This window comes from Pezoporus wallicus, unplaced genomic scaffold (genome assembly GCF_028554395.1).
Source record: "Pezoporus wallicus isolate ANWC-B61680 ecotype Strahan unplaced genomic scaffold, APGP_CSIRO_Pwel_v1 contig_6401, whole genome shotgun sequence".
NCBI classification, from domain to species: Eukaryota; Metazoa; Chordata; class Aves; order Psittaciformes; family Psittacidae; genus Pezoporus; species Pezoporus wallicus.
Window position 1 is genome coordinate 1,966,198 of NW_026638608.1, and position 25,062 is coordinate 1,991,259.

The 25,062-nt window shown below is 40.4% G+C and overlaps 2 protein-coding genes across 3 annotated transcripts in view; both read left to right on the forward strand.

Moving 5' to 3' along the window:
• The window catches only part of CUNH12orf43 (chromosome unknown C12orf43 homolog), a 99,972-nt gene that overhangs the window by 44,515 nt on the left and 30,395 nt on the right, over positions 1-25,062 (forward strand). The window lies entirely within an intron of this gene.
• Positions 1-25,062, forward strand: part of SPPL3 (signal peptide peptidase like 3) — a 64,081-nt gene that overhangs the window by 17,563 nt on the left and 21,456 nt on the right. For both annotated transcript variants that reach the window (XM_057411473.1, XM_057411474.1), the window contains exon 2: positions 22,650-22,727. In XM_057411473.1, coding sequence (XP_057267456.1) covers positions 22,650-22,727 — 78 coding nt within the window. The remainder of the gene's footprint in view (positions 1-22,649; positions 22,728-25,062) is intronic.

The following is a 25,062-nucleotide window of genomic DNA, read 5'->3' on the forward strand; positions in this document are numbered from 1 at the left end:
CTGCTGCATGTTTTCTCTGTGTTCTCTGCATGGCTTTAGACAAGAGATACTTCCTTTTGTCTGAACTCTTTTAGTTTAGTCTGTTAAGTTCTGCATCCCATAAGAAGTCAGGTTATGGATATGTTAATATTTATTGTCTTAAATACTTCAGTAGTCTCGTTGCTCAGTGTGTCGTTTCCTGTCTCAGCAAAGCTGCCAACACGATTACGTATTTGTCTTACAGTGCTTTACAATAAGATTTTTCAAGGTGAAGTTGTTTTTTAAGAGGTTGTGGAGTCTCCTTCCCTGGAGATACTCAAGAGGTGCCTGGACACAGTCCTGAGTAATGTGCTCTGGGTGACCCTGCTTGAGCAGAGAGGTTGGACTAGGTGACCTTCGATGGTCCCTTCCAGCCTTGACCATTCGCTGATAGGCTCACAGAGGCAGTAATGCCTGTCCTCTTGATAGTGCTGGGTTATTCGTGCTTCTCAGCTGAGGGCTGCCTGGTGAGCTTTTAGGGTGGCAAACTGCGCGGTCACTCAGCTCACAGTCACCACACCTTGGCAGGCCTCTGAGCTGTGCAAAGTCTGCCCTTGCCTGAAGGGCTGAAGGTCAGTCTCAGTGCAGCAGTGTTGCTGTGGGGCTCTGCCCTTTGTGCTGGGATTTCTCATGCAGAATATTGCAGGCTGCCAGATGCCCAGGGATTGCCCTGCATATCCCGAGACTCCTTGCTTTCTGCCCTATAATTAATGTGTTTTCTTTTGTCATTGCCCTTTCTAAACTGCTCAAAGGCACCATGACAGCCATAATATTCCACATATGATTGAATGTTGGTAAATATGGCAATATGGCCGGGTGATGTGTGTTGGCTCAGTTGCACATTAGATGAACTTAGCCCTGGATCTTCAGTGCGTATGCGATACTTGGGTAATAAGGCTGTAAGAAGAGCAAGAGGAGGAAGATGAAGTTAAGCTATTAGTTGCATAGAGTACTTATCTTGAACAACCTTATTCAGAAAAATGCCATTTCTGGACTCAGATGACTGACAGTGTATGGGATGAAGCTGATTTGCATTACTAGAAGACAGGCTGTGTTTTCCTCTGTTAAAGACTCAATTGTCTGTACCCTTGTTCAAATAACTTATTGCTTTGATTTTGGAAAACAGTAATACAGCTTCCTTTCATTATGACCAAGCGTGAACATATGTTATCCCTTGTTACTAATAGTGGCCTTTACTTTACTGTTTATAGTTCAACTGTTGGAAATTTCTGTGATGGAATTTTGTTGTGCTACTAGAAATACTCTGTTGTGTATCCTGTATCTTAATCCTGCATAGGAAATGGATACCTTTGGATGAACAGGATTCCAGAACTCCATGGCAATTTATTAATAGGATCTATATGACTAACTTGGAAAGGCTGCAGTGCCATGGTCTTTCAAAATTCAGACCTGTGTTGAAGTGAGATTACAGAACCTCCAGCCCCCTCCAGACTCTGAATAATGCCCCCAGTCATCTGGAGAGATGCAATTTATGCTCCATTTCTGTGGCTTATGAATTCTTTTGGTGGCACTTTGTGTAAGAGATGGGAACAAAGGAAATAATTTAGAAGTAGTTGTAGGAATTGCATGGATTCTCTTGGAAAGTAAGGTGCCTTATCAGGGGAGTGATGTCCCTTCTTTGTTCCATGAAGGCTATTCAGCACTGAAATCAGGCCAGTATGTAGATTGTTATTAAGGTTGTGGGCATCTGAGGACAGCGACTCTGTAGAGTTTTATGGCCAAGTCCGCAATTACCTGCTTTGCTTATTAGCAAGTCATTGTGCTCTGTACCAAGTATAATCTTCACACTAAGACATATTCCATCTCTATAGTTGAAATGGGAGTTAGGAGCTCGTGTGTGCTCCTGCATCTAGGTCTTGTGTTCCATTTCAGGTCTAGCCATTAGTCCAGCATTTTGTCTAAATAGCAGCTTTGCATTGTGTACTCAAGGAAAATATTTCTGTTGTATCACTTCTTGTTTCTGTAAAGTTCTTGTCTCTTAGACAATACAAGCAGTGTTACAGATCCATTAGTACTAGCAAAACAAACTCCCCAGTATTAACTGTTAAAGGACTCTCCTTAAAAAGAAATCCCCTGTATCTCTTCACTAAACTTGCCTGGACTGTATGGACAGTCTGCTTTGGGCAATTCTGTTATGCTTTTTCTGGATTACTCGTTCATTCTGGCACTTCAGATTGTTTGGCTTATTTGCTGATTATCTAGAGAAATGTTTCTGCCCTTCTAGAGCATTCTCTGTTTTAAGATGCCAGAAACTTGAGCTGTCTTTTGTAGAGTCACTCAGCTATTCCAAACTGTTCTGTAGAAAGAACAATTGACTCTGGAAGCGCTAAACTGAAGTTTGATCAAAGTAAACAACCTGTATATACAAACTGTAGGAAGAGCTTCCATACTGTGGGGCATTCACTTGGACTGGGTTGGTTGGTTTGTTTTAGGAATTCATTATTGTTTCACTTCCTGAAAGAACATAATCTCTATTGAATGGCTTATGCTGCGGCGTCGGAAGCCTGTAATCGAATGCTTCAGACACTGCTGTTCTGCTACAACTTGCCTGGGATGATTGTCTGAACATGGAAGTTAAGTGACTGTCATAGATAGGCTAGGAGATTCCCAGGCTCAGTTGCTTACATGTCTCATAGCTCACCATGGGGAGCATCACGGTGTTCATACAGCTGTATTGGGCTTTTAAAGGAATTTTTCACTTGTGCAGTAGTCTGGGCTCAGATGTGGTAGAGATGCGTTATGTTTGTCTTTTGCTAATCCTGTCTCAGATGGTGTATCTCTAGCCAGTCTTCTGTTTGAACTTCCAGGGAAATCATCGTTCTGTGCTTTGATTATTTCCCTATTACAATTGCAAATAATTCATGCTGCTAATTAAAATGCTGTTAGAATTGCCCAGGGAGAGGGGCAGGGAAAGAATACAGCCTGCTTATGCTTGCAATTTATCTATCTTAGAAGTTTATAGAACAGTTATTGCTAAGGTAGCTCACAGTCTACGAATGAAGATACATAACCTTCTGATTCATGGTGTTTGTCTACTGAAGGTAGAACAAAACAGCTGCATATTTCAGAGCCTTGTTTTGTCTGGTGCAATGTGGAGTGGTGTGGTTAGGAGAAACACTGTGCCCAAACCAGATTCGTGTTCCCTAGAGAGAAACAGTTTCAGAGAGACCTCTCTGTTTAGTACTGAGGGCCTGAAACCGGGAAGGCCTTGAGTTCCCTAAATAACTGATAACTGGCAGTGGAGTTTCTTTTACGCAGATCTCAGAAACCAAAAGGATGCATCCTTTGTATTGTGAAATGAAAAGGAAACCATTGCAGAGTTGGGGAAGTAGGTAATAAATCCAGAAGACTTTTAGTGTTGGTTGGAGTTCAAAGAGAAATTAGGAGACCTAAGTAAGGTATGTGTTAAACACTTGGGAAATACCAACACTGAAGAAACCTGATGTTAGTGTCTTAGTTGTCCATGTATAATAGTGAGACTCCAAAACTGATGATAACTTTGTGGTATGCTGTGACTGCGTATCGCAAACCAGATAATGCTACTTCTGCCTCTTCCCTTTTCCTTCTGTTACAAGTAATATGAATTCAATTCCGTCTTGTCTGCATTGTGGTGGATAACTTTTATGCTCTTTCATGTCTGCAGAAAAATTTATTAGTAATTCTTGTTTAATATAGAAAGATTAAAATCATCAACATTGCTGATGACACAAGAGCAAAGGATGTCTCTTTTGCGGCAGTTCACCCAGCACCATATTTCTAACTGGATGGTGCTGCCATTGTGCACCTACTGCAGGAGAAAATGAGATCCCTAATGTTAAAAGAGAAGGTGCTTTTCTAGTCTGTCTTCTGAATGAAAGATACTGTTTTCTTTTGTCAAGGACCTGTGTGATTAGATATTTATCTGCCTTTGTTCCCAGGAGAGAGGACTTTGCGGTTCATACTTTCTGCTTTGTGAAACAGGATTTCATACAGATGATTACTTCTCAGGAATCTGTGTCATTCTACTCCTAAAAGGAGCTGATGAGCAAATTGGCTTTCTAAAACATGAAAGAAGCCTAGAGCAAACTCTTTGTCATCACATTCCTGGTCAATCCGGAGTTGCCTTGCACAGAGTTGCTAATATTTAGCAATGGCTGTGGTTTCCCACAAGGTTGCTTAGGTGAACATAATAAGTGAGAGAGAACGGATGTTGACTTCGTCATGATCTGCATTGGGTGAAAACTACTATGGATTGTGTACGTGGTTTGTATGTAGTCTTTCAAAATCAGACTGGTGTCAATCCATGTTTCTCACCTCCACAGTAAGTTATTCATCAGAGAAAGAAAAGACCAACTATTAAACAAAATGTATATAGATCAGTTGAATTGTTACTCAGAACAGATTTGAATGGAGAAACCAGAGGATAATTGCAAACCCAAGGTAGAAGCATGCCTCTCTCCACTGACTGTGTAGGAAGCATGGTCTTGTAAAGTAAGTGCTTCAGGTGTCTTAGGTAGGGAGGAGTCAAATAACCTCCGTCTGCATTTGCTACACCACCCTTGGACTGAACATCTCCAGTTTGTAGAGTGTGACAGCTGGAAAAAGGGGAAGTGTTCCCATTCATCTACTGAGGTGTCAGCAAGTACTGACAGCAGTTGCTGCCTGAAAACTTCATTGTGACTTGCACAAATGCAGTGCCCATAGCATCTCCTGCAGTATCGCAAATAAATGTGAGCCCTTGTCATAAGATGTGTGCTGTGAGCGTGGCTTTGTACATGCATAGTATTTTTAGAACTAGTTTGAGGTTGAAAAGATGCTTTCCAGGAGTTGTGCTGTTACAGTGATTAGAGAAAAATGTTAGGACAAACCAGTGTTAATAAATGAAGTTCTCTTTGGTGTTTCATCCAGAAATCACATCTGTCATCTTTTTTGTCACTTTCTCACATTAAGATGTCACCCAACTTTGTTCATTAAACATAATTATTTGCCTTTTGCATTTCAGGTATCTTGATTTAGAACTCTCTTAAAATACAGGAAATGAATCAGGTGGGATGAATGTCTTAAACTCTGCACTGTTTTGATTTTAAACTGCCTAATCCTGTGCTTTGCTTCCTGTGAAGTGTTAGAGCAGTTTATGCCTTGTCACCAGCGTCTGCTCGTTTCCAGAGTGGCAGACAGAGAAGCCTGAAGGGACAGTCTTCTGTGTGTGTGTGTTTCTTTCCAGATATAGTGACACAGGGCTTTAACTATGGCTTGTGCCTGCACTTGAGGAAGCCCTTCTAGCCAAGCTTCAGTCCATCCTCAGAACAGCCTTCATTTGGTGGGCTTGAAAAAAACCTGGTCTGGATTATCTGGGATCTCTGATACGAGTCTCAGTCACTTGGATCTTCACTGTTGGGATCTGGGGAAAGAGAATATTTAATAGAGAGGAATTCCAAAGCTCCTTCCTGTTTCTCATCCAGGCACTTGGTATTTTCACACACAACCAGCTACGCAAAAGTGACAGTTGAACGGCTGTATAATGGATACTCGTATTTGTATGTAGACTGAACTCACACTTTCCAGAGCCCTGTGGGTTTTTTTCCTAGCATTGTTGCGGCTAGACGTTACTTACAAACAAATATGGGAATTACTTTTTGAACGTCCAGAAGCAGCAGCGCGTTTCTCCTGCGTTCTGTGCATTTGTTTCTGTAAACTTTGGGAATTGAGGCGTAGGAATGGAATGTCTGTAATTGACTTTGCTGTCTCTGATTGTAGTATTTGATTTGCAGCTTCGTGCTTGGCTGGTGAAAGTTAATCACTTACACATTGATGAAGATAATTTTCTCTTTTTGTATTTCGAAACACAAGATGCAGTTGCTCGTACGTAAAAACTTAAAATGTCCCCTGAACACCAAGCACTAATTAAACAGTGTTTTGGAAACAGCTTATAATTTGTGATAGCTACACTCTCCCTGTGCTTTACTTCTTATGCAAAAGTAGTTTTCAATTAAAATATTGAGGATGATTGGTATTTTGAAGTTATCAGGTTTCCTTTGTTCATCACTGTACGTTCAAATCTGAGTAATGTTGTGAAAGTGAAATAGCATCCTAATATGATGGCTCAAAATAACCCATAGTTTTTAGTTACAGGAATCAAAGCAGAGAAACAAACTGGATGTGAATTATGTCTACGTTTAGTAGGTGGCTTATGTGTACTGCTTCAACTAACAATCAACAGAAAACGCTGATGTCTTTGAGTCGGCTTGGTCTTCTTGCTCCTACGGCTTCCTGAGTTTTAACTTCTGCTGGACTTGAGTTTATCTTCCGGTTCTGGTGTGACTGCTTCTGCCCATAGGGTGCTCTGGGGTTACAAGAGCGTTCCAGGAGTGAACTCAGTTATTTTTAGGCAGGTTAAACATCTGGGTGTTCACTACAAAACCTTTTCCAGGAAAGCATTTTGTTCCTGAGCAAGAAATACCAGCAGAAATGCAGCACAACAGCATGTAAGCTTTGGCATCCCAGGGGACTCTGGTGTTTTCAGACTGGGCTGTTGCTTAAAGCAACTCTGAGGATTACAGAAGGATATTGGGAGGATTTACCTCTCTTGTAGGTGGCTTTGACACATGGGAATCCAGAACAGAGGTACTGAATTAGAAAGGAAGGAATGGTCCTGGAGGACATAAGAAATACATTTGTAATGTTTCTAAGACACCAAGTGTTTGTATTCTGGCTGAAAAAAAATGGATTTTTGATTGAGATGGGTTGCTAAGTAGCAAATTGTTCTCTCAGTGTTGAAGAGTTTTCTGGATTCAGAAAAGCAAAAATGTTACATGTACAATATAGGGGAAGAGAACTTAGGTTGTAATGGTTTTAAGGCATTTCACTAGACATTGTATGTGTATGGGAAAACACGTCAAGAAAGTTGTCAAAGCTAAATGAGAGAAATGTATTTAACTGAAGTACCTTTGTAGAGAACTGGACTTCTGGTTTATCTGAGCTGTCTTACACCCTCGATTATACAGAATACTGCTTTAAAAACGTATCCTGGCTCCACAGCTCAGAAGTTGCCTGGCTGGAACAAAAGTCTTGAGCAAAGGTGCTGAGCTATTTTGAAATCCAAATCTCAGCAGTACTGTTTGCTAATAAATTGCATTTGCAGCCAGGGGGTGGGTGTCCCCTTTACCAGTTTCCAGGTGCGGCAGAGATAACTCTGATGTTCCCTCTTCATTTTCTTAATGCATTTTGAGTATCATTAACTCCACACTTTTCTCAAGCAGGAGAAGTGAAGATTGTAGTTAATTCCTATATCCATTTCCTAATGCTGTTGATATGATGGTAAATATATTTGTGGTGGGAGGGAATAGTTTTTAACAAACTGTTTTATAGGTGTTTTATGTACCTCTTGAGGATTTCAAAGCTTCTCGTGTTTATGTATTGAGAAGCTTATGTCTCTCCAGTTGTGTATTAGCTTGCATATTAGTCTAATGAGGGTTTGCTTCTCTCCACAAATACTGTTTGGTTTTAATGGTGTACATTGTGATAGCATGAGACTGTTGCTGAGTTGAAAAGACTGTTTCATTTAGTTGAAATGCTTCAATCTGTTCACTCACTGGTAATCTGTATTTTGTTATTTACTATGATTATTACATGAAAATGTGAATGAATATGATGCCAAAGGATCAGCACTTAGGTTTCCAGCATGTAAAATTTCTTGGAAAGCTGAATCCTCTACTATAGCAGGAGCAGCGTGTCTTCAAAACCACATAGTGTTTGTTTTATAGCAGCTTCTAGATGCCAGGCATATATTAAGTCATTCTGAGCCTGCTGCTTGTACACGGACATCCCTGTCAAGGCCAGCAGTTCTCTGTTTTTCCTAAAAGTATCAAGCTATTAATTCCCTGATCCTTAGGGAAATGATTTTAAGTTCATGTAAAAATTGGAGACCGTTGTTTTGGTGGGCTTCAGGGTTCACACAGAAGTGCCACTTTTACATGTTTCAAAGCAGTTCTGTTAAAGATGGGAAAATCAGAAGTTAACCTGACTTGTTAGAGTTTTCCTTTCTATCCATGTGGTTGGAATTGTCATGATTTTTAGTAACACCTGAAAAATCTGATGCGGCTGCTCTTGGCTGTGCTGGATTCGACTTTCATCTGGGTTAGAGTTAGTGTTGAAGATTTAATCTGACTCTGCTGTAACATTTAATGAATGTCTAAGTAAAACCATGTTTTTAGAAGTGGCTCACTGTTCTGATGTGCTCCAGTTTGTCTAGCATACACCACTCATTAAATGAGCACAGCTTGAATTAATGGAATAACATGGATGTTACACTAAGAGGGAGATGGGAACCGGAAGTTATCATCTTGAGTACTTTTGCTATGAGTGTCAGTTTTATATTTAGGATGACCACTGCAAGTTAATGGATTCCCTGTGAATAGGAGAGAATTTAGTTTTCTCAAATGTGAACTTGATGCCTTTATGTGTAAGTTTGCTTCTCAAAAGGCAAACATTTTGTTCAGTAAAAATAGTCATTTTGGTTTCATTTTAACTTGGTTATCCCTGGGCTTGCAGATGTTAGACACACAGTGTTGACTGACGTGGGATTTGGTGTGTATGTTTCCAGTCTGTGTTTGTAGAAGAATAATACGTAATAAAATGGTAATAGCTCTCTGATAAAACCAGTTATGGCTTTATATAATAAATACCTGTATTATTTCTATTTTTATAGCTATATTATATTTATTTATAAAATAAATAAATAAAGGTTTACGTGCTGCAGTACTAAAGACTTGGCTGCTGCTCTTAGGAAAGTTACCTGTTAATAAGCGTGCAAGGCTCAGAGGCTCGGCATATGAGGTGCCTCTAATAATGTCTGATCATTATCATTTCATTAAACCTCTACTGTTTAGAATGAGTGAGTACAAAAGAGCAGTAGGACATGTTCTCCTCCTTTTTCTTGTTTCTCAGGACTGGAAAGAGCATACTGGGTAATACATTTGGAACAGGTCCGTTTGTTTTTTGTGTTGTTGGGTTTTGGTTTCCCCACCCCTAAAAGCACAATACATGAAGGTGGAAGAAGTGCCATCTCTTGTGGTGTTACTAGTGTTTCTGTGGCTATGGAGATGCTGATCTGAAAATGAACTTGGATTTGGGGGCGGGGTGGGGGGGTGTGGAAATTGTTCAACTGTATCAGTTTGCTGTTTGATGTTGTGAATTCCCCTTTTGCTAGTAACACAAGTTTTGGTTGTTTTAATCTCATAGTTCCCCCATTTGGTGTTCCCTTTTGCATGGGTGCTGGCTTCTCTCTTTACCATGTATTTTTCTAGACTGAATAAACTCAGTTCCTATCTCTCCTAGTCATCTTAGGAACTCTTCTCAGCACTTACTCCAGCGACAGGCTGAATAATTTTGCTTTCACTAAAGCTAAATTCACATTTAAATGCTAGCACCTGCCTTCCCCTTAATAATCATCTCTCCTTCCTGTGCTGTATTTATTGAATGCTCTTAGAAAATAGGATGAAAAAGAACAGGAGAGAACACCTCTGGAAGAATGTTTCTATGCAAAATACTAGTATTAGTAAGCTTAGTAGCATGGGAAGATCATAGTGCTCATAATGTAAAACCTTAATTGACTTTGGTAGTAAATCATATGCATTCTGAAATGTTAATTGCATTAGGGTCTGTTGATATATATTTAATGCCATGCTACAATTTAAGCTGAAGTTTTGCTTCCTAGCTTTATGCTAGCCTGAGTCACCAAGCCTTTGGCACAGATACCTTGGAAACATGCTGTGTTGATCGTCTGTATTTCTTTGTAGTGTGTTATTTTGGTGCTTTATACTCAAACTTTCTTCCTGTAATAGATACACATAGCTCTCTGATTCACTGTTGGTTTCTTTCTAAGTAAAATAGCCATTCTTTCCCTTTGATTAAGAGACTTTGCAGAGAGTGTCCTCTGCTCGTGGGTGTGACATTTTAACTCAGGTTAATAGGGAGTCAATGACTTGCATCAAAACAGGAGCAAAATCCCTGGTTTAAGTTTAATTTCCCTCCTCCACTGCCCCTGTTGTAACTGAGCTGATCATGGGAGTTGTGCGTTCAAATACAGCTTTCAGCGTTCTCTCTAGGTGGGATCCATTCAGCAGTAAAAAGCTACTGTTTGACATACTGGTAATGTAGAACCTAATGATGTTGGTGGTTTTTTTTTCCTTTTTTTTTTGCTTTTCAGAAAGCAAAATCTGTTGCTGTTTGGTTATTTTAGAATTGTACTCCTGGTTGTGTGAACAGCAGTGCATTATTCCTCAACAGACCAAGTACTGGAGCCATGAAATGCTGTCTACAATAGCACAGACAACCTAGTGTGAGATTTTACGTCAGGCTTTTCATTCTAACTACATGTAGGGTTTGTTTGGTTTTTAGTGTTTTAAACTCCTTGTTTTTCACTTACACTGGAGAATAGAAGGAGTGTTACTTCCAGTCAGTGTTTCAGCTTCAACGGAAAAATTAAACATCCCTTAATTTTTCTGGGTTCAACTGTTTGTGGTTCCTTGACCCACTTGAAGCTCATTTGTCCCCCACTAGCCCTTTTTTCTTGTATTATCAGGAATAACAGTGATGCTTTCTGCTTGACTCAGTGTGCCTCTTGACATATTTATGTTTGGAGAACAGATTGATTCAGCTTAGGTGTTTGGCTTTTGTTGTGTGTGTTTGCCAAAGTAATCTGATGCTGAAGCCACTGAGTTTACTACAGACCCAAGAAGCTTTTTTACTTGAGATGAGCGAGCGTAGAACTGCTCTTACTATCCCCCACTTCTCTAAACCTAGAAAAACTGAAAGCTTGAGTATCACAGTTCTGAAGTGGTGAAGAGTAAGGTTAGTCCTGTATGACTAATATTATGACCTTGGTTTTGGTGCTCTGGGGATATGTGGGAGAGATGGTTGGGTCTTGAGGGTTGTTTTGTTTGAGTGAAAACATAATTGTGTCTGTGTATGTAAGACATAGGACCATACTTTTGTCAGAATTGGTACATTGTTTGTCAGGGGCTTGCAAAGTAGGTATTGACTCTCTTAATAGTGAGACAGAGACGAGATATTTGCTCACTGCTGTCTTCCTGGTCCAGATGGAGCAGCAGTGAGGACTGGGACAAATATTTAATCCCAGATTATGCAACCTCACATGTTTTATCAGCTTGGGCAACTCTTAGTTGTGCCTTAAGGTCCTCTGAGATGCTGTTGACTGAAATTAATAACTTGTAGTAGCTGCGTAGCAATGTTGAGTCATGATATGAATTGCTTGTCAGTGTTTTCATTGCAGCAGCCTCTAACCCTGCTCAGAACAGGTCTTCCTGCTCCTGTAAGAGCAAAATGCCCATGCTGAGCACACACTGAGTGTGTTCTGATCATTCTGTGGTTGGCAGAGTGACAGTTAGGTTGTAGATATCTCCTATAGAGCTTGGACAGGGCTTTGTTATTGAGCAGGGGATTCTTGTGCAGAAGAGACTTGTTCTTCAAACAGTAAATGTAATTTATTGTGAACTGGAAGTGGGGAGCATTCGTGTGTTTTAGGTGATTACAGTCATTGTTAATGAGCTTTTCCTGTTATGTAGAAAAAGGCTTCCAGAGATCAAAACATAGATGGAAGCTGAAGGTGAAGACTTTGGTAACGTTTTTATCCTCTGCCTGTAACTCGAATGTCATAAAAGGAGACCTGCACTAAGCGGTCTTATGTCTAAAGCAGAACTGTGCCATCAAGCAATTGAGAACTCTGGGTTGCATATATGTCTGGGAGATGAGTTGATACCTTTATGACCCAAAAAGGTCTTAGCTGCCAAAACTGCAGAAAACTTCTCTGTGCCAGGAATAACCATTGATGGTTCCAAACTGTTCTTCCTGAAAGCATAGTGTTGTTTGGGTCATGATGAGGCTGAGTAGCATAAAGCTGCAGACAGTTTGCATAGCGGTACTCTGCGGACTGAAATCACAGCAGCTACACCCTTGATTTGCCTTTTCTTTTTTTTTTTTTTAATGTAAAAAGGGCTATTTTTGGAAAATTGATACAGTTGAAAGCGGGAGTTTAGCGAGAAGAGCTGTTTCAGCAAAGCTTTGAGGTAGGCTCATTATTGAGCTGACCTCTGCAGAGTTCACTGCTCTGTTGGAATCTGAAAATTTACATAAAGAAATATGCTCATGGCTCTGGCGAGAAATGCTTGTGTGCAGCAGATCTTTATTTGACCTCCTCTCTTCTCCTTCCCTCCGAGCCTTCCTCTGATTATTTGTGGAAGGGGGAAACAGTTTTCCAGATGAAGAAAGTCTTCTTCCTGTGTGATCAGTTCATTCTTGCAGCTAAGCTGCAACCTTCTTGTTTTGTCAGATGCTTCATACATATATTTATGTATATTTTCATATTTGCATATTTACATCTTGTTCTGAAACTTGCTGATTTAATTATTCCACAAAAGCATTATATTCACAGTTTTGTTTGGTAATTTGTGTGGGACGACAGCAAAACTTGAATCTATCCTTTGCAGTACACTGGAGTCTTCTATGAATTGATATCTATGAAGTCAATCACAGACAGTTGCTTTACTTCAGCAGATGAGTCTTAATTCTTTTTCTCATTCCCATGAAACATGTTTTTTAGCATATTATAGCTTGACCCTTGCAAATGCAGTATAGCTACTTCTTGTACCTCACTGAATACCCTTATGTGTTAACGGTGATGGGGTTTACTTGACAGTCTAGGTAATGAACGGCCAGGGCCTCAAGATGCTGTGCTGTGGCAAAGGTATCTGGGGAGCTGGGGTTTATAATAGTGCTCAGGTGCAAGCTGGAGCTTGTGGGGACAGATAACTTGTTTAGAGTTTTCAAGGATACTACTGCATGCTGTGACCATAGTTTACTAATGAAAACAAATCTGGAAGGCTGAAGTAGCACAAAATGTTATAAAATGTCATCATAGATACAGCAGCTACAGTACCTGTGGTCTGTTTTGAAAACTAACTTCATTAAACCATTGCTAACTTCTGCAGAGAAGGTTAGTTAGAAGGAAATAGCAAGGTTAGTTTTGTTTCATTTGCATAAGCTCCAGTAAAGCTTGGATTACAGGTGTGTGTATTACAGTGTGCTTAATCAGACCTAACTGTAAGCTGCTTCTGAAAGGGTTTTAGTCCCACCTTGTCCCTGGCCACATGTTGACTCCTTTTGTCTCTGTGTCACAGCTAGCAATTGTGCAACTGCTGGCCTGAATGAAACCTCGCTGCACAAAGATGGTAATTTGCCAGGGCAGCGTGCTGCTTTGCTGGGGTAATTTTCCCACCTCTTTCTTCTCTTCCTGCCCATGAATAAAGTGAGTTTTACTAGCAAAACCCAAGCTAATTGCTTGAAAAAGGAGGCTTTACTGGCAGGGTTCTATTAATGCCACTGAAGTCAGAGGTGGGGTAACATAAGGTGGCTAAAATTTACAGGGTAGGGCTGGCTTGTTGGTCTCTCTTGCCTCAGACTTTTCATTTTCAAACCAACACTGGCAAATCATGTATGAAGCTGGATTCCTTTAGATTTAGTTGTCAAGGAGGGGTAAGAGTTATAATTGTGTTAAAAAATAAAACCAGGGCTGTGCCTTGGCTCAGCACTTTGCTGGGGCTGGCCTGCAGTAGGATGCCAGCGTTCTGGAGCAAGTTAGCTGATCTGCAACAGCTCAAGTAAAATAAACATGACTCAAAATACAGAATTGCGTAAAGCATTCACTGCTAACTCTGTTTTGATATCAAATGTTTTTCCATAGATTCTTGTTCAGTTTAGTGCCCTGGAATGATACCTACTAACTTTTATTCCAGGGGGCTCCATTATCGCAGACATCATTGTGGGGATGTTTGGTTCACGTTTTCACAAAACATTTGCAGTCGTGGATACTTGTGGTCCAGTTTCAAACCCTACTTCTGGAGAGGATTCCTTGGCTGCTGGTGGCATAGATTTGGCAGTAAAAGCGTGCCCTGCTTTTCATGACATCTTGTTCTTTCCCTAAGAAAGAAAGAAGGGGAGGTTCCCAGGTCTTGTTTGGTTTGTTTGCTTTGTAGCAAAAACCCCAATCCAAGTCAACCAACCAACCTCCTCAATAAAACACTGAGCCTCATAAAAGTAAATTTATTTGTGTGTCTAGGTTAGAGGTGAAAATCCAGCCTCCCATTCAGTTTACAAATGCATAGTGTGAAATAAAAAGGCCGGTATTTTTTTGTTGCAGCAATGTCAAAGACATTCAGTATACTTTTTGGTATTTATTTTGGTTCTGGCTACTTACTGCTCAGATACACGTGTCCACTGCAACTTACTTGAAGATGTAATTTTTCTCCATTAACCACTGATTGTAAATTTTGCTCCCAAGTCTCCTGTTTAGCGTAGTTCCATTCCGCCAGAGTGGTGGGGAGCTTGGGATCTGAAAACGCTTTTGGGGTGCAGGGATGTGCTCTGTATTGGTGGGAAACAATGCTCCTTTGGGTAAGGTATTCTCACGCTTCCAGGCAGGGGCTGGAAGTTGTGCTCCTGTTCCTGAGAGGAAGTGAGTGCTCCAAGTTGAATGTGAAATCTGGAAAGCTTCCAGTTGCTGTAATTCTTAGTGTGAAACATGTAATTCTTTGTTCTGTTGGCAAACAGTTGAGTGAACCAAAAGAGTGGCTCAGATAATGTTTTTAACAGAAAATATAGCAGGGGTGTGTTTTGCAAGATCGTATGTCCTGATGCCTTGCTGGACATACACTTCAGTTTCATCTCAGAGTGAGCTCAGAGGAGTGTTTCTTCTTAGCAGTTGGGTTGGGAGCTTAGAATTTGGGCTTGGGGGAAAGTTTTAGGAAAGCAGCTTTCTGGAAAAGGTATAAGAGGGAATTGGGGGCTTTAAATTGGATGTGTAGAAATACCTAGGATCTCGAACAGTATGAAAGTGTTCCGAGACCTCTGATAAACAGCAGAATTAGTCTCGGGTTACTACTTTGAAATGCCTGTCTGAGCCCTAACCACATCTGCATAGGAAAATCTGGGTTTAGTGGGACATCTCAAATTACTTTGGTTTGGTTTTTCCACTTCAGACTTGCTTCAGGTTTGTGTTTTTTTTCTGATATACTCCGTGTTTCCATAGATTATTTAGATTAAGCAGACCTTATCTGCATGTGACAATTGAGATGAAGTTGTAAACTTACTTTAGAAAACAAACTGTTCCTTTAAGGTAAGTGAAGCCATGGCAATTTGCTTGTTTTTCCTATGAATCACGCTGAAGAATGGAATAGTGTTGAGATATGTTTACAGCTGTGGGTACTATGACTTCACACTTAAAATGATACCTTTAACTGTTACACTCAGGTTAACTTTGGTTTGGCAGCAAGCCTAATGGAGGCTCTTAAATATGTATATATCTTGCACATGTAAGGCAGTTGAAAGAGGCTTTTTAGTTATGCCCTTGACTGGGAATCCAGTAAAGGAGAAAAGCAGTATTGGTTTTACCTACCGAGTGAGGCTGCCTCCCCACCAAAATGAATATTTGTGCAATTAGCTGTAATTGATCTTTGTGTACATGGTGGTGCTTTTCTTCTGTGTGCCCTAGGGCCATGCTCTGGAGTCCTTGACTTTGATTTGCTCATCTTAATAAATTATGCTGCAGTGATAGCTCACACATGCCTTGCACTGTAGCACCACAATATGATTACTCTTAGCAATAAGTTATCCTGATCATTGTACTCTCTAGCACCTCTTTTCACTTCTTTTAAGGAATAGAATAGTTAGTAGAATATTTGGAAAATGTAAGAGACAAGTAAATTCAGAGAAAACATTTTCCTCACAAGTGGCATAGTCTTCATGGTTGAAAGAAAAGAGATGTGTAAGGTCACTGCAGCATGTTGAAGGTGAATACTCATTTCTGTCTACAGCTAATAGCTCCAAAAGCCAAGGGTGGGGCAGGGGAAGTGAGTTGCAAAATATTCTTCAGCTTGCCTTGAATTTACCACCTAGTATTTCTGGACTTTCTGTTTTTCTATTGCTGTAGCAATCACCGAAGTAATAAACACACAAAAGAGCTTCTGAAGTACACGAAACCCTTGGAGCAGGTGGGAGCTTTCACCAGCCTTGGTGCTGATGTGCAAGACCAGGTTTCCAGCAGAAGCTGATTGTTGGGTTTTGGTTGGTTTTTGTTGTGGTTTGTTTTGCATTTCCCTTTCAAAGAATTGACTGTTTGCTGAGGTGGGACCTTCAAACTGAATGTGTGAGTTCAGCGAGTTCTGAATGTGGGTGATGAGTAATAGGGCAGAGGAGATGCTTCACTGTCACCCTTCCAATGCTGGTACCTACCTACAAGGAGTTTTCTTCTGAAGAGAATAGAAATTGTGAAAGTGGGATACATGTTTTGGTGGCCATGGATTATTGCTACGTACCTTGTGAGGAGGCAGTGGACACTCGATAATATAAGGGATATTTGAAGTGTAGATGAAGATTACCACATTGATTGAATAAATAGTCCTGGCTTTCGATGTGGGCTGAAGAGTATTTGAAGTGTTGTGTGGGCACTTCTCAAGCAGTATCGTCTTTCAGAATTGAAATATGCAAGTGAATTCACATAGGGATCCAGTGTACCCCAGCTGTGTCTGGTATGAGAAGCTCCCCATGAGTTTTGAAGGGCTTTTTGTGTGAGAGAAAACGTATGGGCTAAAACTGCAGTCAGAGGCTTACACTAGATGTCAAGAAGAGTCTTTCACCAATTAATAGTTAATGAATTAGTGTTTCACTAATTTCACCACTGGGTGTTTTAATCAACAGATGAGGTAAACATCTGTCATGACTGATTGATTGTCTTTCCCCAAAGCAAGATCAAATTATAACTCAGTGAATTAAATGATCTCTTTACATTCCTGTCAGTGGGAATTCTTGTGATAGATGTCTGCAAGTTGTAGATTTGGTCCTGTTAGGTAAAGTAAAAGCTCTTCCATTTTAATCCAATCCTTACTGGAGCCTATCTAGATACTCCCTTGTATAGTTTTATTTTCCTCAGTTTTGAAAGCACCTGGATGTTATGATCACTGGTAAAGAAAAATACATGACACACTCTTCATGTGAACTTTGGAGTTCATCTACTGCACTAACTAGTTCATGTGATTTGTTGCTCTGTTGTTTGCATTCTCATATATATACAGTAAACACAGGGAAAGTGTATCTTGCTGCTGTTCTAACAGCTTTCGTATGAGAATGATTTGTGTCCAAGGCCTTTAGTGCAGTTGGCTGCACTTCAGTTTACGGGCTCCTCATTCCCTCCTGGCAGAATTCCTCACAATGGTATCTCCCCCACTTGGAAGTCAGGGGAGTAAGATTCTCTACTGACATACTGAGGGGCTGGATTTCTTTGATCAAACGCTTGGTAGGCTTGTTGTGCAAGCAGAAAGGAGTATATGTGTAATTTCAATCACATAAAACTTCCCTGGTGTCTTAGGTGATAGTTTTGGGGTACTTAAACTAATGCCACTATTGCAAAGCCTTCCCTCTTTGATTTTATCTCCTGAAACAAGCCGTATCAGGAATGTGAATCGCTTGAGAATCCTTCCCAGTCATTCTTCATTATTATTCAAGGAGACAGGTCCCCTGATGTAGTTTTCCATGTGGTTTTGCAAACAGTTGTGCTGGCATGGGATGAAGAAAGGGAAGTGGTGACTGGCAAAAGGAGAGAAGTTGCTTTTGTAATGGCAGCATTGGTTGTGGTCATTTCAAACCGGCCCATGACAAGTAGGTTATGTAGAGGGGTAACACATGCAGTGTCATGAGGAGACAAGTTTGGTTCCTTGTTTTGTCTTTCTCTGAGTCTTCCTTGAACAAAGTGAGTTGCCTAATGCAGGGGGCAAAAAGAAATACCATGCTTCGCCTAAGGGAATTCTGCTGCTGGCTTGGAAAGTCTGCCAAGACTCGTGGCAAGAAACTGCTTTTCTCTTGATGGTGAGGAAGAGCTGACATATGAAAACCAGTGCTTCCTCAATGGAAGAGCAAAGGAAATAATGAAAACAGAGAAATTAAAAAGTAAGTACATAATGGGAAAACAGTAGGACTAGGGAGAGGATTTTACAAGAAATTCCTAAACAGGCAGACAGCAGAGACCCTGTAGGGTGAATGTTCCCAAAGACAGGTGACTTTGGACTTGTGGTAATGGGGGAGAGCTTGACCTGCACCTACTGATACAGAGAAAAAAAGAATGTGCAAGTGTCTCTGCTGTTACTGTTGTTGCAACTTCTATTAGCTGGGTACCATCTTTTCTAGCTGGGAATGAAGCAGGTCTCTGTTTCCTTGGGAATACAGAGGTTATTCATTCTTTTTCCCAGAAGAAGGGAGAGTGCTGCTTGGAACGCCAGCTGTAACTGCTGTGGTGTATTTTGCGTGGTTACTCTGGGATGCATGGAAGTGGTGGTGTGTCACAGTGGCTGGGCATCCCTGGAATTGTTCTGTAGGTAAAGGTCCATGGAGCAGTCTGTGCCAGGCTGGAGAGCTCGCTGCTTGGATTGTTGTCTGGACAATACTTTCACTGTATAGCTGTAGGGCTGACACACAGAATATGTTATAGAACAGTGCTTGCTGTGTCTCTGTCTTGGCGTGCCTTAGCAGGCTCTGTGTTGTAAGCACTTGCCCATGAAGCTGCCAGAAATAGATGCCTGATGGCAGAGAATTAGCTAAAATTGAGCTCAGCCATGTAAAGATGCTGGTTCAGAGTGAGATCTTGAGTTGTACAGAGAGCATTTGGGAAGTCACCTCTCACTAGCTGGCTGAGCAAAGGAGCTTGCAGAGGAAAGTGAGCCATCAGTGTGTTTGATTTTGTAAAATACTTGGGTCTAATAATTAGTTTTAGTTAGTTGATACTTGACTGAGGAATAATCTGTCTGGTTGGTTTGGAAGTAAGTTATTTAATCAGGCTTCCCTATAAGGATGTTGAATTTCAGGTGTTGTAGCATAAGAATCCTTAAAAAGGTATTTCCCTGGGAAACCACTTGCCTTTTGTATTTTGAGCAGTGTTCTGCGTATATACCAGAGTATAGAGAGGGGTTGGTGGGTAGTTGTTCTTGCAACATAGCACGCAGGTGAGCTGCACTGAAGTAAGGCTTTCACGAGACAGCAGTCTTTGTGTGGCTGTATCCAGCATTAACTTTCAGAGTGAGAGGGAGGAATAATGATCTTATCTTCATGGGTTGTCATGTAGTAAGTACTGAGAATTGCTTCTACAATCAGTTTTTAAGTCGGAGGGTAACAATGCATGGGTTTGTTACAGGTATCTTCTGTACATTTTCCGCTACTTGTTCTGAGATGAAACGCTTAATTTTACACAAGTACCTTGTAGGAGGAAGATGGTTTCATTTTATCCGTGCAGTGGAAGGCTGGTTAAATGTGACTGTACAAAGTCAGCTTCTGAAAAATGGCATTAGTGTAGGTTTTTGTTTTGGTTCTGGCTGATCCCATTGGAGAAGAACGTAGCCCTGATGCCGTGTTTGGCCGTGGGAGTATGTGAGCTTGCACACTTGAAATGTAGGAGAACCCAGTTACACGCAAATGGACTCTGTTGAACTTGTAGAAGGTCATTTAAATTTCAGTTAAAAATACAAATGGCTTTGCAGATCACTGGCGTTTTGAATAACATTCAAACCTTTGCTGCCTTACTTCTTGATTCTTTCATGTGATGCTGTCATCTGCTTATTATCTCTAGTCTAGATTAATGCATTAGAAAGCGTCTGTTTGGGGTCCAGGGTTCTTAATGAACTTTGCAGTGATTAGGATTTTCGGAAGCAGTTCTGTTTTCAGGTTTTGGGCTGTACCTTATAGAATGTTAAAAGATGCAGGGGTTTATTACGATGAGATTGCCTTCAGCACTGTGAAATTATTCTTAAGGTTTGCTTGTGGGCTACTTGTGTTGGAAACTTTGACTGGAATCTGGACCTGCCTGAGCTGCTTGCTTGATTCCTGCTGTGCAATTACTCTCAGACTTGTCATGCTGTGTCTGTTTTATGTTGCTCTTTTTCCAACTGCCTCAGGAAGAAGGAAAGTGTGACTGTGCCTCCCTGGACCTGTTTGCTGGAGTATGAAGGAACATGATTTTTTTCTGATACCAGCATTGAGTTTTTAGGATGCCCTGCTATAAGATCTCTGTGTGGAGGGGTCAGGAAGCATCACTGGTCTGTGATGGGTTTATAATTGCGCTATTGCACTGTTCTTATGCAGGATGGAAGGACTTTAATTCATGTTTCCCCCTTGCGCAGAATCAGCAGATAGCTGTCCTCATCATCACTGCAGTCTGTCAGTAGGGTTATGGTATATGAGATCATAGTTTAGAATGAGTTTACATGTATTCAATTTCTTTCATTGTACCAAAGGGCCCTCAGTTTTTAATAGACGTCTTACTGGTTTATGCTGAGGGCTGATCCATGATCTGTGTATCATCCTTATTTTATCTGTTTTAGGAATCTTTCTAACATTTACAGCCTTGTTTTGACTAATGTTTAGTAATTACGATGAAATGGCATTTTAATTATCATAGCTTTCAAAGTCGCCACTGAATGATGAATTGTATAGAAAACATTGTTCATCTCAAAAGCATTTGCCAATTTATGAAGACAGAATTTTATGAACATCAGTTAATGAAGTTGAGTGCATAACCCTACATGTGTCTGATCCCGGTTGAAATTCCATTTAATCATTTTGCTTTTCTTATAAATTTGGAGTTCCTGACTGTTCTTGTAATAGAGGAATTGCACTCTTGATTCTCAAATCCACACAGCATACAAACTTTCCCTTTCCCTTTGCTCAGGGTTGGGGAAGGAAGGCTTCTCTCTGAAGCTAGTAACATGACATAAAACTAGGATGCTCATCCTTAAGCTGTTTTTAGGTGTGTGCCTAGCTGTAATCATTGGCTAAAAATAACATGCTATGAACTATACTGTCTATAATCAGCATTTATATACACTGATATAGTTACATGTTGCATGTATTTGCAATTCAGTATATTGATCTTCATGGATGCTTTTAAGATCTCTGTTCCCCAGTCTGGATGCTAAAGGTCAAACATGGCTGAACCCCAAAACTTAAGATCATCTTTGTGTGTTGGCCAACTTCTTGAGCAAATAAGACATCTGTATTTTACTTTCAGCGTGGGGTTATGTTGAAGTTATTTATGTGATTAACCAAGAGTAGTTTCTCATTTCTTAAAAAGCTTGTTCCACAAGTCTGTAATTTCATCTAAAAGAGGCAGTCTGGTTTTCAGGGATCTTTAATATTGAATTTGTGTAGTAGAAGGTTCACAATTGTGTTTGTATATTAACAATAGTTTAAAGTGTGTGTCTTGTGGTTTGGTAGTTTTCTCTAAATTGCTTTTGAATTGGGAGTGGGATGAGTGATTCTGTAACTGTCTTGTATCTTTAGTTTTTATTTGCATAGTGATATTTAATGTGGAGCGATCATGTAATTCAGTTATCTCTGTTCCAGATCCATAGTCTTGCTGAAATGAGGCTTTTTGTTTGGTTTTCAGAAAAACCTAGTTCTCGTTTTTGCAGGATAAGACTCATACAGTTACCATTGGGCATTATTCTCTTCCCTTTCCGTTACTTTAGTGCAAGTTGTGGAAGAACTGTTGGGAGTTGCAGTGTGACCCTCAAAGCCTCTCCATGTCTGTCATATCCCTGCCAGCATGGTGGCCCCCTGCTTGGCTTACTCCAGTGTGCCAGTGGTTTTCTCTGTTGGGCCCCCCAAAACTGCGGTCAGCACTTGAAACACATCTTCACAAGGGCCAAGCAGAGGGATCATTTCTCTTGGGTTGCGAGCTCTTGTCGTCACGTTGGTCCATTGCTCAAGGTCCCCCTTACAGTATTTTCTGTCCTCTAGGGTATCAGCCCCACTCTCCCCAGCTGGCTGTCAGATGGGGACCTGTTGAGGTTGCCTTCTGTTCCTGTGTGTGGGCCAAAAGTTTCAGTGTCAGCTACAGAGTAGGGTTTGGTCTGTCAAGGTTAGGGGAAAAATCAGCAAATATGAATATTTGTATTTCTGTGCTTTGAGCACATAGGTATGTTGTATCAGGACATTGATCTAAATCTGGCTTTTAGGCTCCTGCTGAAATTTCTGTTGAGAATCCTGTATCAAGTGGTCTGCAAGATGTAATGGGGAAGTCATTGTGTTTGGTTCCATAAATGCATATTGCAAGGTGTGGTGAGGTTTTGGGGTTTTTGCTGGTTTGGTTGGGTTTTTTTTGTGAGCCAAGTGAACCTTGACTGCCACATTGCAGCTTAACTGTACCAGTTAAGACATAAGAAGTCTTACAGAAACCAGGTTAGTGTCATTTACTTGCCAGGTTGCCTTAGCTGCAATTGAAGAAATTTTAACTTGTTTGAGAAGAAAAAATCTGGCGTGGTGGGTTCAGAATAAATCACCACAAGGCTTTTAAATTGTTCTTGGGTTGTTGCACAGATTTTGCAAGCTGTGGTCTTGAATATAAAACGTTAATTTACAAACAAAAGGTTTTACGTTCCTAGATGCTATGGGAACCTTGGAGAGAGCTGCCATAAAGATTTGTCATCGATCCTCTATTTGTATTATAGTAAGAAAAAGAATTGTAAATGGTACTGGAGAAATGGACACTTGTGACACCTTCTTTTTCCTAATTCCAGGGCATATTCCCTTGTGGATTCCAGTCAAGTGTCTACCTTCCTGATTTCCATTCTTCTCATAGTCTACGGCAGTTTCAGGTAAGATTTTTCTCTAAGGTTCTCCAGAATTTTTCATTTTCTAATAAAAACATGGCAAGTGACTGAATACAGTCCATGCCTTTTGTTTCATTGTGTCTTTGTCAGGCTGATGGCAAATGAACTATTCCTTGCTTCTGAAAAGGAAATGGAAAAGGAATAAATACCTCATTGAGATTTCTGCAAGACAAAATTGTGTGTCAAGTTCCAAGCACGTAAAAGATAACTTAGGAGTTGGTCCTTGAGGACAGCTTTGTAAAATTGGATTTTGGAGGGTTTGAAAGGATTTTTGAGAGACAGGGATGCAGTGTCATTGATACATGTAATATTTCAGTGTTGGTTGATTCAGCGTGTCCTTATGATCGCAAGCAAGCCTTGTAAAACAAGATTCCCAAGTCCCAGCGCTGTTTACTTGAGTGTGAGTAACAGCTTAATACAGAAGTGGGAAACACCACCAGCATTGTATTCCAGTAAAGTGTCTGAGAACTGCTGCAGGATAAAGTTGAATCTTCAGAAATGAAATTAGCCCCATTTTAGGAGACCTGACTATAGTTTAGAGAAAGCACACTTGTCCCTTTAGACTTGCATTTTGTGTTAGAGCTTCTTTTAATGTAGTGGCCCCTAAGGAATGAAGTCTGTACTGATGTATTAAAACAACAATTAATCACAGCATGAAAGCATTATTTTTCTCAGACTTAAGTGCAGCATGTTTTTCTTTCTGTTTCTTGAAGAGCATTGCTTCATTTAACAAGTCTATGATAAAAGGCAATACACTCACTGTGAAGTCTCTGAACTGCTATGAGTATTCCTGAAATAGATGATAGCCATGGTCATACATATGATGTAAGCTGCAGCTGTTAGGATGAGAGGTTTTAAATTGCCATCATAAGCGAATAAGATCATATAATGAAAGAGCCAATTTTTGGTAAGAGCTATCTTAACAAGTATTAGGTAACAGCACTGCTGATGGAAATAAAATAGGAAAACAAAATCTAGAGATGATGAAAATAAAAAGGAAATAAAAGAATGTATTTGGTATTTTTCATCAAGTTTGGGGTCAGTTGAGGGACTAATTCAATTTGCAGCTATTTGAATTTATGCAGTTGTGTAAAAAGAACATAGAAAGCCATAGCATTTATGAAAATTCAGTTGTGAAAACATAATGCAGCAGGAGTGCTTGAGCTTAAACTGCCTGCCCTTCTCGAAGCTCCTTGCTCTTAAAAATCTCTCCCTGCTATTTGCCATCCTATTCCTATATACACATGCTCTTTTACCATCTTGGGTGATGTTTTACATTTAAAATTGCCCATGCAACAAGGACTGCAGACTTCAGAGCAGTCTAACTCACTGGATGAAGTAGTAGAATGGTGATGGATACAAACTAGTGGACCAAATGTCCTGTTCTAGTCCACTTCCTTTGCACATATCCTCAGGACCCCAAGATGCAAACTCTTACAGACCAAGAGAGGGACCCTTAGTTTTACATTTAATTTCCTGTAAGTGGTTTCCTTAGCTGATGTCTGAGCTGGAACCTGCAGTTACGGTGGTGGCTTGGACAAATTCCTGTTCTGTTTGGTGGGCAAGTGAGAACAAAAGCAGGTTTTTCACAGAAAATTGTACAGTAGTGGTAAGAAACCAGGTGTGGTAGTAAATGGCAAAATTATATTTGTTTAGTAAATTCCTAAAGTAGTAAAATAAAAACTTCTGGCAAAGTGGGTGGATTTTCTTAATTTTCTTAGAAAAGTGACTTGCAAAAAAGGGGAATATTATGGCTCAGGGTGCTCATTCTCAAGTGACAGCAGTGGTGCCCTCACCTAGATTTGAGTGTTTCATCTTAAATGGAGCTGTCATAAGACAAAAATACAATAGCACTTATTAGTTAACCATCCTGTTGCAGAAAGTGGGCTTGGTTTCTGATTTTCAGTTTGAAAAGCAGCAAATAGAGTTATTGTGGTATTGCTATGGCAAGTGATTTAAACTCAAGTGCAGTAATAGGATCAGAAAGAATTGGGTGGGTGAGTCATTAGGATAAAATCCATGTGTGTGGTGGATCTAATCTAATGCAAGACGTTTCAGGGGAACAGAGGAAATGCTGTCCGCTGTCTTTATGCATACAAGCAGCATTTGTCCAAAACCAAAACACGCCAAAAAAAACCCAAACCCTCAAGATATTCAGAAGACTGCCTTACAGATCATGGGGAAAGTCCACATCCAGAATGCAGAATAGTTTAAATGAGTTCCTGCTTCTCTTGCTGTCTGAGTGAACATTTACTTCCTACATTTCCACTGGGTCAGGAGTTTTAGCTTCAAACCCTTCTGAACGTTTCTCAGTCCTTGA